The sequence below is a fragment of the Silurus aristotelis genome, assembly GCF_946808225.1.
Source record: "Silurus aristotelis genome assembly, chromosome: 3".
NCBI classification, from domain to species: Eukaryota; Metazoa; Chordata; class Actinopteri; order Siluriformes; family Siluridae; genus Silurus; species Silurus aristotelis.
Window position 1 is genome coordinate 17547893 of NC_139576.1, and position 15525 is coordinate 17563417.

The 15525-nt window shown below is 40.5% G+C and overlaps 1 protein-coding gene across 18 annotated transcripts; it reads left to right on the forward strand.

Moving 5' to 3' along the window:
• On the forward strand, positions 1 to 15400 carry ddx3xa (DEAD-box helicase 3 X-linked a). Of its 18 annotated transcripts, none has more exons than XM_083536422.1 (21): positions 17 to 388; positions 1204 to 1287; positions 2116 to 2167; positions 2891 to 2938; positions 3743 to 3802; positions 4334 to 4405; positions 6944 to 7117; positions 7224 to 7371; positions 7464 to 7580; positions 7690 to 7789; positions 7919 to 8054; positions 8154 to 8251; positions 8375 to 8473; positions 8556 to 8716; positions 8805 to 8949; positions 9553 to 9697; positions 11005 to 11186; positions 11271 to 11388; positions 11876 to 12029; positions 12120 to 12244; positions 12554 to 15400. In XM_083536422.1, the coding sequence occupies exons 1-21, from the start codon at positions 353 to 355 to the stop codon at positions 12643 to 12645; spliced, it is 2346 nt and encodes a 781-aa protein (XP_083392548.1). In that variant the 5' UTR covers positions 17 to 352; the 3' UTR covers positions 12646 to 15400. The 18 variants fall into 18 exon arrangements, with proteins under 18 accessions (XP_083392556.1, XP_083392548.1, XP_083392559.1 ...); XM_083536433.1 differs by having other exon boundaries at positions 7236 to 7371; XM_083536432.1 differs by having other exon boundaries at positions 1207 to 1287.
• The last annotated feature ends 125 nt before the right edge of the window (positions 15401 to 15525 follow it).

Sequence of the window (15525 nt, forward strand, 5' to 3'; positions counted from 1 at the left end):
GAGATCTGCGCTGAGTTTCGGCTCTATTTCACCTACCGACTCTTGCAAGGTGCTGTTACGGGCAGACTGAGTCTAGACGGGTAGCTTAGTTAGCTGTTGTGAAACTTCGCTGTAGTTTATTGTTATTTTTTTTTTTTTAATCGTTTCGAATTTGAATTGGAGGGGAAAAAAAAAATATATATATTGTACGTTTGTATTTTTGGTCTTTGGCGTCGAGCCCAGTAGAAGAAGACAAAGTGACGCGCTGTTTGTGGAGAAGCGTTTGGCTGTGTTCCTTTAGCCAGTTAGCCGGCTAGCTAACAAAGAAGATATTTTGTGGAAAGGAGAAATCCTCCTCACTATTTCTCTAGTTATGAGTCATGTGGCCGTCGACGGTCTAGATCAGCAGGTAAGTTAGGATTAGGATTTTTTTTCTGAACGGCCTCAAATCTTAAGCGTTTATTTGCATCGAAACAATGACGTATTTCGGTGAGGGGGGAAAAATCATCTTGGTGATGACCGGTTTGAGGTGTTTAGATTACCGGATGTTTTGGGAAAATCGGTAAACCGGATCCTCCTGCGATCATGTCAGGATTAGCGTCCATCCCTTGTTCGCTAGCTAACTAGCTTGCGTATTACGCATTTCGACAAAGTTAGGCGAAGCCGCCACCACCATCATCATCATCAAACCCAAGTCCAGAAAAACACCGTGCATTCAGCAGCTAGGAGATTTCCCGTGTGGCGTAGCATTTTCTCCCTCTTGTACTGTGTGCGTGCAAGCGAACATCACGCGTTGTTGCTTGAACTCGAGACGCCGAAAGCGTTACACGTGTATGCAGATCTCGTGAAAGCGAACATCGGCTGCAGCATTTGTGACCCCTTTTTTACTGCTGAGGCCCACACAGGAGACCACCTCGGATCAATCATGCCATTAGATATGCTCGGCTCTAAGATCATTAGGAGCTCGTGCTTATGGCTTCATGTTGAGGATGATCAGTGATTGTGTGCTGCTGATCGGCTTCTCCCTTTTCTTTTTCCTCAACATCTTGTCATTTCCATCGTCGGACATTTTGTTCGCCTGACATTGGTGGAAAAAAAAAGAAACTCAAATATAAGCAAATGCATATTTAATATCTGCCTGTGCAAAAAGTCAGGAAATGATGTATTATTATTATTAATGCATGCATGCGTTGGTATAATTGTTTTAAACGTTGCTTTGAGGAGCAGTGGGTGCTAGGAAGCTACGTGCAAAATGCGCCACACGACGGAGATATGCGTGTGCTGCCGGATACAGTCATCACTGAGCAGGTCATCCTGCCTCTCTCTCTCACACACACACACACACAATGCACACAACCTCACTAAATATCAGTGCACTGATCACTAAATTAATGACAGTGGAGGATCCTGATGCAGATTGTGTTTTAATGATGTACTACTGGTTCTCAAAGTGGTACCAGCCTGTACTCTTTGGCTGTTCAGTCTAATTCAGTGGATCACAGGCATCCTTTCCCCTAGTTAATGTGTTTTTGTTATTGAGTTATTAATACTATTAATCTGTTCTGCTTCCTTGAATTGATTGGCTTTAATCCAAACCTCAATAACTCAGAACAAGATGGTCTAAAAATACCTGGGCTTAATGCGATCTGTTAGTGGAACGCAAAAGAGAAGCTCCTCTAGAGTTTAAATAACTAGTCGAAATATTACTGTACAACTTTGAATAATACGCCTAATTGCCCCTGTGTGTTCAATAAATCTATACTGAAGGTACAGTTAAGGGCTGTTTATAAATCTTTAAATCATCTTTTAATACTGTACTTAATGCATCTTATTTCCTAACGCAGATTTTCTGGTAATAAAAAAAAGTTTTCTCTCTCGCCCCTGTCCTATAATGAAGCTTTCATAGTGTCGTCATCCTGCTAGATTATCGTGCATCTTTGAAGCTGAAATTTCAAGTTTAATTTAAGCAGATCTTAAACATAAAACCAGTCTGTCCAACCAATTCAGTCTCACACATTTCATGCTACAATTAGCAGCTACTAAAATTAGATTATTAGTAGCTGCACTGTCGTATTTAGTGGCTGATGGTTAACTTTCCTTTTTTGTGTCCCCTTTCCCTTTTTATTATTTGTTTAGCTTTCTGCCCTAGACTTGAACTCTGCAGACGGGCAGGGTGGAGGCACTGGCAGTAAGTTTGTCTTTCACAATCCCAGTTCACTTTACATGCAATTTACATGTACAGATTCATCCATTACTTTTTTTTTATCTTGAGGAACCTCAGCTGTCTCCCAATATTGTTTGTTTATGTGTACACTATGTCGCCAAATGTTTGCAGACACCTGGCAATTATACACACACATTCCATCCCATTGCTGTTATGATAACCTCCATTCTTCTACTAGAATCTGCAGTATGTGACGGGTCTTTTTTCTCCTCCTCCCCCCATTTTAGCAACAAGAGCCAGGTCAGGTGTTGATGTTGTGTAAGGAGGCCTGGGGAGCAATTCATTTTCAGTTTCTTCCAAAGGTTTAAGGATCAGGGCTCTGTCCAGGACACATAGCTTTTCCACAACACACTTGTCAAGTCTTTATGTATGCGCAAGGGCAACATTTGGGCGTCTCAGTTCCTGTGAAGGGAAATGGTAGTGCTATAGTGTACAATGACATCCTATACAGCTGTGTGCTTTGTGCCAATAGTTTGGGGAAGACACACAATGGTATAATTGTTAGGTGAGCACACAGTTTTGGCCATATTGTGTATGTTTAAAATATTTTTTAAACAAATTTGATAATTTGCATTTGGTTTGAGTAGTATTATTGACAGAATATGAGTATACTGTATGTGTAATGACAAAGTTAATTCTGTACATGCATTTACATGTCCATTCATTGAGATTTCTTTTAAACCTCAGGGCGTTACATTCCTCCTCACTTGAGAAACAAAGATGCTGGTAAAAATGGTAAGATTTTATTATTAATATGATCTATTTATTTTTTTTTTAAATTGAGGCAGGCACGGTGTAGGAGCACGAGTTGCATGTTTAAAAGATGTATAGGCAGATCAATGTATTGTTTTAATTCAGCATTTTACTATACAGTAATCCCCCGCTCTAATACCGTTCCAATCTTGCGACCCTGGTTTATAGCAGAATTGCATTTGTCACGTAACTCCTTTATTTCTCTGATTTTCCGGGTCTCTTGCGGATATCACCATTGACCAAAACACTTACAGGGAATTGTTTTTATTTTAATGGAGTTTTATTTTGAAATAATGAAATGTATTAATTATAAAATGAAGTGTTAATACAGTACTGTATACAAAAAATAGCATTTTTGCAATGCCGTCCGTTTATCATGGTTTTCTGGTTTAGCGCGGGTAGTTTGGAACGTAACCACGGCGATAAACGGGGGATTACTGTAATTTAAACGTGTCACAACACTTATGGTTTATTTGTTTGCATGTATTGTCACTAAGATTTTTTTGCTTTATATAGGCTTCTTAAAATTGACAATCTTCAGCTCATTTGAATGATTTTGTTACATTTCATTATTAATTTTTTTTAAAATAATCTATATGTTGATTTATTTTTAGTTTAAATGTGTGTGGAGTGTTGATTGTTTTGGGATGCTGATGATTTGAGCCACATTCTTGTGAAGTTTAAAAAAAAGAATTAAGCAGGTTTATTTATTGTTCTTTGTATTCCTTTTCCTACATTTACTGCTTTTTATTTATTTATTTATTTTATTTTTTTATTTCTTCACAGCAGGAAATGCTTATTCCTCTAGTAGACAGAGCGGTTATTCAGTGCCACCAGTACTGAGCTGTAAGTTTGTTTTGTCAGCTTTGCTACGGGTGCTCTGCGTTCCTAAATGCATGAAACTTGAATTACATGTTCAGGTCCAACATATAGGGCCAGTCTGTAAACTCTAAACTTTATAAGGCATAGCCTGGGATCTGACCACTTTATACACACCAGTGTAATGAATCCTTTTCATGCTAGAGTGTTCTGGTTTGAGAAGTAGCCAAGCTTTGTGAGCAGTGTCTGACTTTTTCCTTCTTCATACAATTAGCTACCAGCTGTAGTCGTTTTGCGTCTCTCATTTTTTCCCCCCTATTCTTTTCCAGTTGTGCAGGGAGAAGTAAAGGATGTTTGACAGTACACATTACAGAATAGACACATTTTATTTAGTCACATGGTTTACACATTACGATATTTCATTGGTTCCCTCTCCCTGAGAGAAAGATCACTTTAAATCTGTATTTGTATACCATTTACAGTAAGCGTTCATGCTTTTGCCTTTTTGTCCAAATGAAGAAAAGGGGTTGTCATTAAGTGCACTATGCCTCTGTTTAGGTTACCCAAGATACCCATCTCAGGAGCTTTCCTTCTATCACACGTACGGTGGTGCCTGGCCAGACAGATGTGGTACTCCTGTATCTCTGTATTTGCATGGGACACGTGTAATGTCCCGCCTTGCCTTTAGCTTTCAAGCTGACTGCTTTAATAAACACAGGGATCAGTTACAGCATTATGAGCTTTGTGAAAGAGAATGTAGTGGATTTTGCAAACTAATAATTGCTCTAATTACGATGGGAATGCCTGCTTTTGCTGCATGCTTAACTGTGTTCATTATATAAGTATTGAACAGTTGCTGATGAACAGGTTTAAGTGTAAAGTAACTACTAATTATTATTAGTCCTTTCTTGCTATTTAATCTTTTTATTGTGATGAAATACTCAGATGGCCACTGAGTTCTCTGCCGCACAACCACACAGCATACAGTTCAAATATAATTATATAGTACTATTTTTCTTATTTATTCTTAATTTGATATTTTTATTTTATTTGTTACACAAATCTGTGGAGTTTATATCAAAACTCCATCTTCAGTTGTAGGAAAGCATTCCCCTTCCGTTGTATTTCCACGCTTCACCACTAGAGGGAGATTCCTAGTTTACCATTCATAAGTTACCTCTGTGACAACACAGTGCATCGCTTTCGCCCAAGTGCTTAAAAGGCCAGAACACTGAGCAGCAGCCATCATTCGACTTCGTGCAACCTACAAAATAGCAGATCGCAAGAATCACAATACACACGATCAAATCCTAAACCCAGTATAATTTTCTGATCAGCGTACAACAGATAGACACTTCCTACAATTGGTCCTTCGAGCCAGATAGTAAACTTCCCATCATTTGGTCGTTCGAGTTAATTAGGAAACCTTCCTAACAACTTTTTAATTTTCTTGATTAGTTTTTTTTTTGTTCGCATTGATGCCAGGTGATTTGAGAAACTCATTGTTTTATTCAAAATGCTTATTCGCTTCTTTTAGCTGCATGTTTCTTGTTATATTTTGGTGGATTCTAAACAGAATGGTGTCCACTGTTGTTTTTTTTTTTTTTTTGTCAGCTTTTGAGGGATTTGTGGGAGTCTTGTTTTATTGTTTATCTTTAGGTTTGTGTCTGTCTTTAGTGGGAATAGGTTTGGGCTATTCACTTGACATGTTTATGGAGAGTTGTGAAGGAGTGCTGGTGGAGGCTCCACATAATACTCCTAGTATAAAATGGGGACACGGACAGTATGCTCAGATTGACTGATTAATGTGGTAATTGTAGAGCAGCTGGTATGATATGGCATGACACGACATGCACTTACAGCACTCTTTTAGGTCAACCGATTGTCGGCTGATAAAGCTTAGGTGGGCCTTTAGTTGTCCAGCCTTTGCAATGAAGCCCATGAACATGAAATAGATAGCAGCAGAATAGAAGAGAATGCAGTGAGGCTCTCATGGCAAAGCTTTTTTTTCTTTTTTGGCTATTGTGTGGTTTGATTAGCACCAGTTCCATATCAGATTTAGACTAAAAACATATTTAATTTTATATATTAAACATGGTCTTCCTCTTTGTACCTGGGTGTTTGGTTCTACCTTTTTTAATGTGAATCACACTATGCTAATGCAGCACTAGTTTGCCTTCACTTGCTTTTTGACAATTACTGCTCGCTCACCCAGAACCAGTGGGATCAGGGCTTGGGAATTCACCTCATGCCACGCTGCATTGTGTCAAACATCACAGGGCGGTTTAACGCGCTTGGTGAAAAAGCTCTCTACTTTTTTTCCCCATATAGATGAGCTCACGTAAGCATGAATTCCGGTGGAAGAAAGTAAAAACATAACGCCCACCCAAAGGGCATCGCAAAATTGCCCATTGACTGTGGCATAGTTTAGTGTTGCTTGAAAAGCATCACTATTATTGGGATTTGAAGTTGTGATCTCCTGACAATAGGGCAACTGCTTTTCTCTCTGCAAAAGTGCAATACATAAGAAATGTTCATTAAAAACAAACAATAGTTGAAACAATAAATGAACTACAGACTAAGAGGAGGTTGCAATTTTGCAACCTTTTCTTATTTGTGTGTGGTGCGAGTGCAGTCGTGAAATATGTAAATTATGAAGAACAAGCAACCTTAGGCTTCGAGTGGCTTCTCTAATTTCACCTTATTAGAGATGTAAATTCTGGTTAATATTTCAAAATCTTTTCAGTACCTGTGCATTTGATTTAGTGAAGTACTTTTTTAATACTCTATCCTGAAAGTGCCAGGAGAACATTCACATTCTGCCACACGTACACTACGAAAATAAATATTTTCCTATTGTTGAGACCCCAGTGTCATGTTTGTCACTTGAAAGATTTTAATAATTTAAATAAATAACATTGACATAAATAAACAAAAGGCATCATGATGACCTCAAACTGTAGTTTTGATTGCTAACTCGAAACTATAATGAATTAATATGCAGGTTTCCCACAAGTCTTTGCAGCGTGACATCACATTCCTAAGCCCTATTGTGTTTTGTTTTTTTGTGGGCTTGGCTTTTGGCTCCCCTTCCTCAAATGTCTACAATAAGACCTGCTTTTTTTGCTAATCATTTGCTCACTTTTTTCTATTTGTTCTCTGTGGAAGACTCTCCCGGTTGGGATGGTGCTCCCAACAACTGCTTTGTGAATGGATTCCATGACAATCGCATAAATGGGGCTGGAAACTTCACTCGTGGTCCCTCTCGCAGTGACAGAAGTGGCCGCGGCAGCTTTCGTGGAAATCGGGGTGGTACCTTCAGCCAACCCATGCATAACGCGGGTAAGCATTCCTTTAGTAGAAAACTTTTAATTTTTATTCTTTATCTAAAATATTTTTTAATCAGAATTCTCTGTACCCAAATGTCTGGTTTTTATGTTTTTATAAGTTATTTTTGTAGCTTACAGTGGCTTTGAAAACAAAGATGGAGGCTGGAACACCGCTTTGAACAGAGACGCTTACTCCAGCTTCGGTGGCCGTCCCGACAGAGGAAAGTCTGCTTTCTTTAATGACAGGGGGACAGGCTCAAGAGGAAGGTAAAGGACACGTTACTCAAGATGTTTCATATTTTCGTTTAGCAGACTAAAAATGATTGGATGTCATGTATTTAAAAACTATTATTGTTCAGATACGAGCGTGGGGGCTTTAGCACTGGAGGTGGAATGGGAAACAGTCGGTGGGTAGAAGAGTCCAGGGATGAAGAGGACTGGTCAAAGCCCACTCCACCCAATGAGCGCCTGGAACAGTACGTACCAGAACCGATTGCCAATTACGCTTCCCTAAAGAGCCCATCTGCTGCTTTAACTAAGCCTTTCTTCACTCTGTTTCTCTCTGTCCTCATTGCGTGCCATCAGTGAGCTGTTCTCTGCAAGTAACACAGGGATTAACTTTGAGAAGTATGATGACATTCCTGTGGAGGCCACCGGCAGCAATTGCCCTGGCCCTATTGACAATGTAAGTCTCACAATGATGATGATGATGATGATTTCAAAGTAAACTTGTAAGACTCAAGCACTAAAGCCGAATATGGAATATTTTTTATTTTTATTTTATTATTATTTTTTTTTAACTGTTTCTTTTCAGTTCCATGATGTTGACATGGGGGAAATCGTAATGGGTAACATAACTCTGAGCCGCTACACCCGTCCCACCCCTGTGCAGAAGCATGCCATTCCCATCATCAAGGCCAAGAGGGACCTAATGGCCTGTGCTCAGACAGGTAGGTAATTTTCCACATGCAGTAGTAGACTAAACTCAACCTTGTCTTTGACTGACTGTTTGGCAGCATGCTTGTTACTCATGTGTTGCATTTGCTCAGGCTCTGGGAAGACTGCAGCGTTTTTGCTCCCAGTGTTGAGTCAGATCTATACTGATGGACCAGGAGAAGCCTTGCAAGCTTCCAAAACCAGTGGCCAGGTACTTGATGCTCTTCTGATCTTTTTAACCACCAATAAATAATGCGTGTTCTATCTGGAAAACCGCCTTTATGGCTTGCAAATGATTGATGCAGCGCAGATTCTAACTGCACTGTTTTATTAGGAGAATGGAAAATATGGCCGCCGTAAGCAGTACCCCATCTCCTTAGTCTTGGCTCCAACTCGAGAACTTGCTTTGCAGATTTATGATGAAGCCAGAAAGGTATGTCCAACAGTTTCCTCACCTTTGGCAGACATGAACAATCATTTCTTTTCAGGAACATTGCGTACTGTCTGTGTTGTAGTTTGCATACCGCTCCAGAGTGCGCCCTTGTGTAGTGTATGGAGGGGCTGACATTGGCCAGCAGATCCGTGATCTGGAGAGGGGCTGTCACTTGCTGGTGGCCACACCAGGGCGTCTGGTAGACATGATGGAACGTGGCAAGATCGGCCTGGATTACTGCAAGTGAGTGCTGGAGCCTGAGCTCACAGCAGTGATTTTTATGCCTTTTAATGAAACTGCGACTCATTTTCTCCGATTTCCTCTTTGCCAGTTATCTGGTCCTCGATGAAGCGGACCGAATGCTGGACATGGGTTTTGAGCCACAGATCAGACGCATTGTGGAACAGGACACCATGCCACCTAAAGGTGCACGCCAAACCATGATGTTCAGTGCCACCTTTCCCAAGGAGATTCAGGTACGCCATTTTTTGCTTGTGTACATAATTGTTTAATTAGCAGCAATTAAGACAAAATACCGATCGGCATAACTTTATGACTACCTGCCTATTTTTCACTGGTCTGTGGCTACGCAGCCCCAACAAACTGCGATGCACAGTGTATTCGGACTCCTTTTTATCTGAACCAGCATTAACAAGGAGCTCATCTGTTGGCTCGGACCCACACGGGCCAGCTTTCACTCCCCACATGCATTAATGAGCCTCGGCAGCCCATGACCCTGTCGCCTGTTTACTAATGTTCCTTCCTTGGACCACTTTTGATAGATACTGACCACTGCAGACCAGGAACCCCCCCACAAGAGCGGCAGATTTGGAGATGCTCTGACCCAGTCGTCTAAACATCACTATTTGGCCCTCATCAAACTCCCACAAATCTTTACACTTCCCCATTTTTCCTGTTTTTAACACATCGACTTTGAGGAAAAATGTTCACTTGCTGCCTACATCACCCACCCACTAACAGATGGCATGATGAAGAGATAATCAGTGTTATTTACTTCACCTGTTATAATGATATAATGTCGTTATGTTATGTCTGATTGGTGTATGTGGTGTTTGCAGATCTTGGCTCGTGACTTCCTGGAGGAGTACATATTCTTGGCTGTGGGCCGTGTAGGCTCCACCTCTGAGAACATTACCCAGAAGGTGGTCTGGGTTGAAGAGAGTGACAAGCGCTCATTTCTGCTGGATCTGCTCAATGCCACAGGTAGAGCCATCTGTCCCCATGTGCTATTCTGTAATGTGCATCGAGGAAAGATATAACAGTCATAGCTGTAAAAATTCTGCCTTTAAAGACAAGAAACAAGCAGGTAGTAATTGAGGTATTAAATGGTTCAATGTTTGTTGCAGAATTTGATGTTTTGTAGTTTACTGTAGTTTATAATATCTGCTTGTGGGTCTTAAAGAAAATTTAGATTTATTTACTGAAAGATGTTTAAGTAAAAGATGCATAAAGTTTACTGGGAGGTTTGGTTCTATTTAAAGTCATTCCAAGTGAGGTTCAGGAAAATGCAACTGAAACGCCTGAGAGACCAGGTAAGTATGGGCTTTGTAGTCCAATACGATAAAACCCTCGCATTCCATTGGCTTTTTTATTTATTTTTTTTATAAACATTTTATTTTTCTGTCCTTCATTGCTTTAATATATTGAGCTTTTTTGAAATTTTTTTTATAAGGTAGGATGCTTGTCTTAATACTCATTCATTCTGCCAATTAAGCGCCGTCCCTGCCAAAGGTATCGTTTTAGTTTTGGTATGTGTAATTTGCCTGCGATGTGACCCATTTTCCATCCATTTGGACGGTGCCTCTGGAAATCATGGCTAACCGTGCTTGCAGATTTTCCAGTTGTGCAGCTCAAGTCATTTTACATTTCGATGTAAGCCTGTCGATTTAACTCGAAGGACACGTCCATTTAGTTCCAGAATGTCCTTAAAATGGACGAGAGGTAATAAAAAATGGCCTTGATTTGGTGTTTCCATGGTTACCAGAACAACATTATGCAGATGAATGTAAGTGGTTGCTTGAATGAGCTCTCATCTGTATCTTGCCACAGCAACTTAGCATGGAGACAAAAAAAAAAAGCATGTAGAGCAGCATCATTGGTCATTGTCGCCATCGCGGTGTTCTCCAAGTGAAGGCTGCTGCAGTTCTTCAGAGGGCTGCTGGCGAGAAGCTGGGGAGTGAATAGAGTCTTTTTTTTAGAGGAAGGCCTTGTTCACTCCTGACTCACTCACCTCACATGCTCTTGAGATTTGCTTTGATAGCCATTAAAGAAAGCTGTGACAAACATTGAACCCAGTTTAATTCCACATTTCTTTCTTTTAAGGAAAGGGATTTGTTTCTCTACTCTTAAGTTAAATGAAGGGATTTCACTTAATGGTTGTCATGATGCAAAACGATCTTGTTTGCCATGTTTGTTGTCATTATACTTTTCTTTTTTTAATTGTTTTTTAATGTTTTAAGTGCCAAGCTCGATGGTGGAATGTAGACCTCAGACTGTGTTTTTGGATGCAGGAAAAGATTCCCTCACTTTGGTGTTCGTGGAGACCAAGAAAGGCGCAGATGCCCTGGAGGACTTCCTGTATCGCGAGGGCTATGCTTGTACCAGCATCCATGGCGACCGCTCTCAGAGGGATCGGGAGGAGGCGCTTCACCAGTTCCGCTCGGGCCGCTGCCCCATTATGGTGGCCACAGCCGTGAGTATATCCTGAGCGTTCTGTTAAAGCCTGTGTGCCTTGTGTCTTGTAGCAGTAATTTTGAAAGCATTCCCAATGTCCCAGGTGGCTGCCCGTGGTCTGGATATCTCGAACGTGAAGCACGTCATCAACTTTGACCTGCCCAGTGACATTGAGGAGTACGTCCATCGCATTGGGCGCACAGGGCGCGTGGGAAACCTCGGTGAGTTCGTCAAAGAACATTAGAGTTTGCTAAATGCATCAAATGTAGAGTTTGCTGGAGAATGTAATAAATACTGCATAGAAATATATAAAATATATTTTAATGGTTATTGAGTAAAAGCTAGGTTGTCATTTTTTTTTAGCATAAAAATGCTTCATTAGACATTGTGATAAAGCATTTTTATGCTTACCCCCATGTTGACAAAATACAAAATGAAGAGTTTTATAAGAACAGCTAAAGACTTTTTGCCATTGGGTTTGTTGAGGGCCCAAAAACAGTCCTGGTCTGTAAAAATTTATTTAAAAAAAAGCATGTAGAGCATTATTTTTATAATAAAACACAAAAAACAACGGCATGTGTCTTTCTGCACCCCCACTCCACTCACCAGTTATGACATGAGGACAGTCAGCAGCTGGAGTCAATAATGGTGTTTGTAACGTGGGGTTGTGACGGCACAATGTATTAATGTACTTGTGTATTAATTCAGGTTTGGCCACTTCTTTCTACAATGACAAGAACAGTAATATAACCAAGGACCTGCTGGACATCTTGGTGGAAGCAAAACAGGAGGTTCCTTCGTGGCTGGAGAGTTTGGCCTTCGAGCACCAGCACAAGAACAGCACCCGAGGCCGCTCCAAGAGGTGCAGTCTTCTCATTTGTTTAGATCTTCATTTGTTGTACGCTTTGGTGCTAAGTGTAACCGTGTATCCAATGCTTCCATGCGTGTGCAGGTTCTCTGGTGGTTTTGGAGCCAGAGATTACCGTCAGATGGCTGTAGGTGGCAACAGCTTTGGCAGCCGTGGTGTTCGGAGTGCAGGGGGCCATGGAGGCAACCGAGGTTTTGGTGGTAATAAGGGTAAGTCTGAGTCTAAACCTCTAATTCTTAGGTAACTATGGATTCCTATTTCTTATAACAACTGGTTCTTTAAGCCAAAAGTCTCTCTTTAAGCCAAAAGATCTCTTAATTTGGCAATTTGCAAATATCACAGCACTAATGGGGGGAAGAAAAAAAATCTAAATTTGCCGTTCTAGGTTTAATAAATTTTAAACCTAATGCTCATTGAGATGGAGATAATGATAATGACATCATTCACACTTGGAAAGCATGAATATTTTGCTCCCTTGCCTAAAGTAGTTCTTTGTTCTTTTGTCTCTCTTGTTTCAGGTGGCTTTGGAAATTTTGTCAGCGATGGCTATGGGGGTAGTTACGGAAACTACGGTGGAAGCTACACCCAAGTGGACTGGTGGGGCAACTAAATGTCTGTGCAGTGGCTCACCATGCCAGACTAGCTGAATGGAAACCACATGTTAACTTAAGCCAGACTCTGCACCCTGTGTAGCTTTAAGAACTCGCAGTTCATTACACGCTGTGATTCTCTGCCTGCGTTCAGAATGGCTGTGGCAGAACAGAGCGTCACGATGTAGTCAGGTAACAACGGACACCCAGTTATCCAGAACATCGGGCTTAGTTTTCAACTGCACTTTTTCTTTGTTTTGAAGCAAAAACTGAGGATCATTTATATGTTAATGTACTGTGCCTTTAAATTTAAACAGGACATTGTTTTATCATTTCACTGAATGAACTTGGCCAAGAGCTAAATTAGTTTGTTTCTACGGCATATAAAGCTTGTACTTAATCAAACCTTGGCAAAAAAGGAAACTGTGGCTTGACTAAGTCACAATTGCATTTGAACTTCAAATTGACTTAGGGATATCATGTCGCCTACATTACAGGCCAGAGAACTAACAGCTCATGGAAGCAGCGCAGAAGTGCTGCATAAGTGTATTCATATGTGGCAACTTTGCTGTAAAGGATAAAGAGTTCTGATTTTTGCTCACTCTATCCTGGGTAGGCACCTCTTTAGGTATATGGTAGTCTTCAGAAAGGCCATTCCAGTTGTGATAGGAAAAGTCATGACAAAATGGTAAACACTCAGTGTTAACTACACTCTGGTTAACGATACACAGTGCTGGAACTTGTGACTCCACTGCTTTTAATTGACTTGACAGTGTTAAGGCAGCTAGTAAGTACCACATGCTAGCCACTGTAAGCGGGCAGCATTTTTTTGTTGGTTTTTTTTTTTTTTCTTGAAACATTTTAAATGGGAAAAAGATCTGAAATTTACGTGGGTGGGGTTGGGGGACCTTTTGATAATGTTTCATCATAAAAAAAAAAAAAAACAGAACAAAAATTCTGCCTGCCAACTTAAAGGCGAAATTCAAATAGTTTAAAACGGACCATTTTACCAAAGCGACCCTGCCTCTCGTCATGGCCTCTTTGGTCTTATATGCATGCTAGTGTTTTGTTTTTTGGTCAAGGACAGAGGACAAATTCTGTCGCAGGCTTAACTTTATTACAAACTTTTTCTCTTTTCAAGCTGCGTTGGAAGGCACGGCTCATTTTCCTAAGCAGAGGTGTTAGGAAGTGGCCGAGTTCATTCTGAGGCATTGGCAGATATGCACAGGGTTTTTCTGAGTAGGGCCTGGCATGTTCTCGGGCTCCGCTGCACCGCGGTGGTCATGATCACTGTGTGGTGGCCAAACAACAGGTTTGCCCTCCTTTGTGGTACATTTTAATGCTGTCGTCTCCAAGAGTTCATCTGCTCTGATGAAAACTAACCGCTGGCTCCGAGCCGGCGTTCTGCTTCCTTTGCGGAGGAAGGAAACCTCAGAGAGGAGGAGGGAAAAAAAAAAAAGAAAAGAAAAAAAAAAACGCATTTAAATCAAGTGCAATAGATTTTTCTTCTCAAGTGTGTTGTGCCTTGACATTTTTTTAAATTGATGAATTCAAGCAGATGCACTGACAGTATTGAGAACTTAAAGTTGAATGGTGCTACTTAAGTTAGGTCTAGGCCCATGTATGTTGTGCCCATCAAGTTTTACAAAGTTCTTTTATTGCACATCTAGAGTTTTATATATAAATGTCTTGAGTGTGTGTCCTCAAGCTTCCAAATGTTGTGAATGGGGAGATAGAAACGCAGCTTGTTTACAAAAGGGGAGGGGATCTCAATATTTACCAGGATTTATTTGGGACCAGGGGGATCAGCAGTGGGGAATTTAGCTCTTTGCACACAGATTTCTAGATTCTACTTTTGCTGCTAGTTTTGTGTAATTTATTAAGCATTTTTGAGAAATATTTATTTTTGTAAGCCTCAAAGCGATTCTTTGAAAGTTTCAAGAAACTTGACCAAAAGACAGTACAAAAACACTGGCACTTGAATGTTGAATGTCACCTGTATGCGTGGAATTTCTATACTTGGGGTAGTGTGAGCTTTTTAATGTTTCAGACTATATTGGACTGAGTCAGTATCCACAGCTGTTGAAGGCCTCCAGGCCATATTTCACTAATAATTACTGATTGGCTCTCAAATTTGGAAATAGGAGGAAAAAATAAACCATGCCAAGGTTTGGAATAGTGTTCAAATGACCTAATAATTTCTTAGATGTATCAGTGATTAAAAAGTGTCCAGTTTCTCCAAATGTGTGCATTTCTTCTTTTTTTAAAATGGAATTTTGTTCTGTTAGAGGTTTTGTTTCAGTGAATGTCTGGCACAAGGCAATCTTAAACATGTGGTTCTTCTCTAGTGTTGCATTTGCATATACAGTGCCTCTGGGTTCCGGCCTCTGAGGAGCAGCTAGCGAGTGACGGTGGTACCGGACACCTGGCGTGTGCAGAAAAACAAGCGGAAGCCTTTCACTTGCTAACTTTCCCTCAGAGCGACTCGGAGCACTTTAGACTTAGTATTTGCTTTATGTAGTAGTATAGAAGCTATGCACTGCATGGGACGACTCATCTGTGCATTTATTGTATGATTTTACCAAAATAAAAGTTTGAAATGCTAATTCAAATACAAAAACCCAAGCATGTTTTCTAAAATGTTTGTTTGTTGTAGCAGAAAATGGGGAAGAAACCTGTAGCAGCTGTTAATGGTGTGGCTAAAACCTTATTGGACTGGTTTGGAATTCAAGTGACTTACGTTTGTTTACAACATAAAATTCATTATTTCCTGAACTCATTCCTTGTCTCCAGTTTATTTCGAGGACCAAATGGACCTAAAACTGTTTGTCACCTGCTAAGAAAAAGCCCACAGCAGGAAATTCTTGAGCAGCCGATGATTTAATAACCCGAGGTGTCTG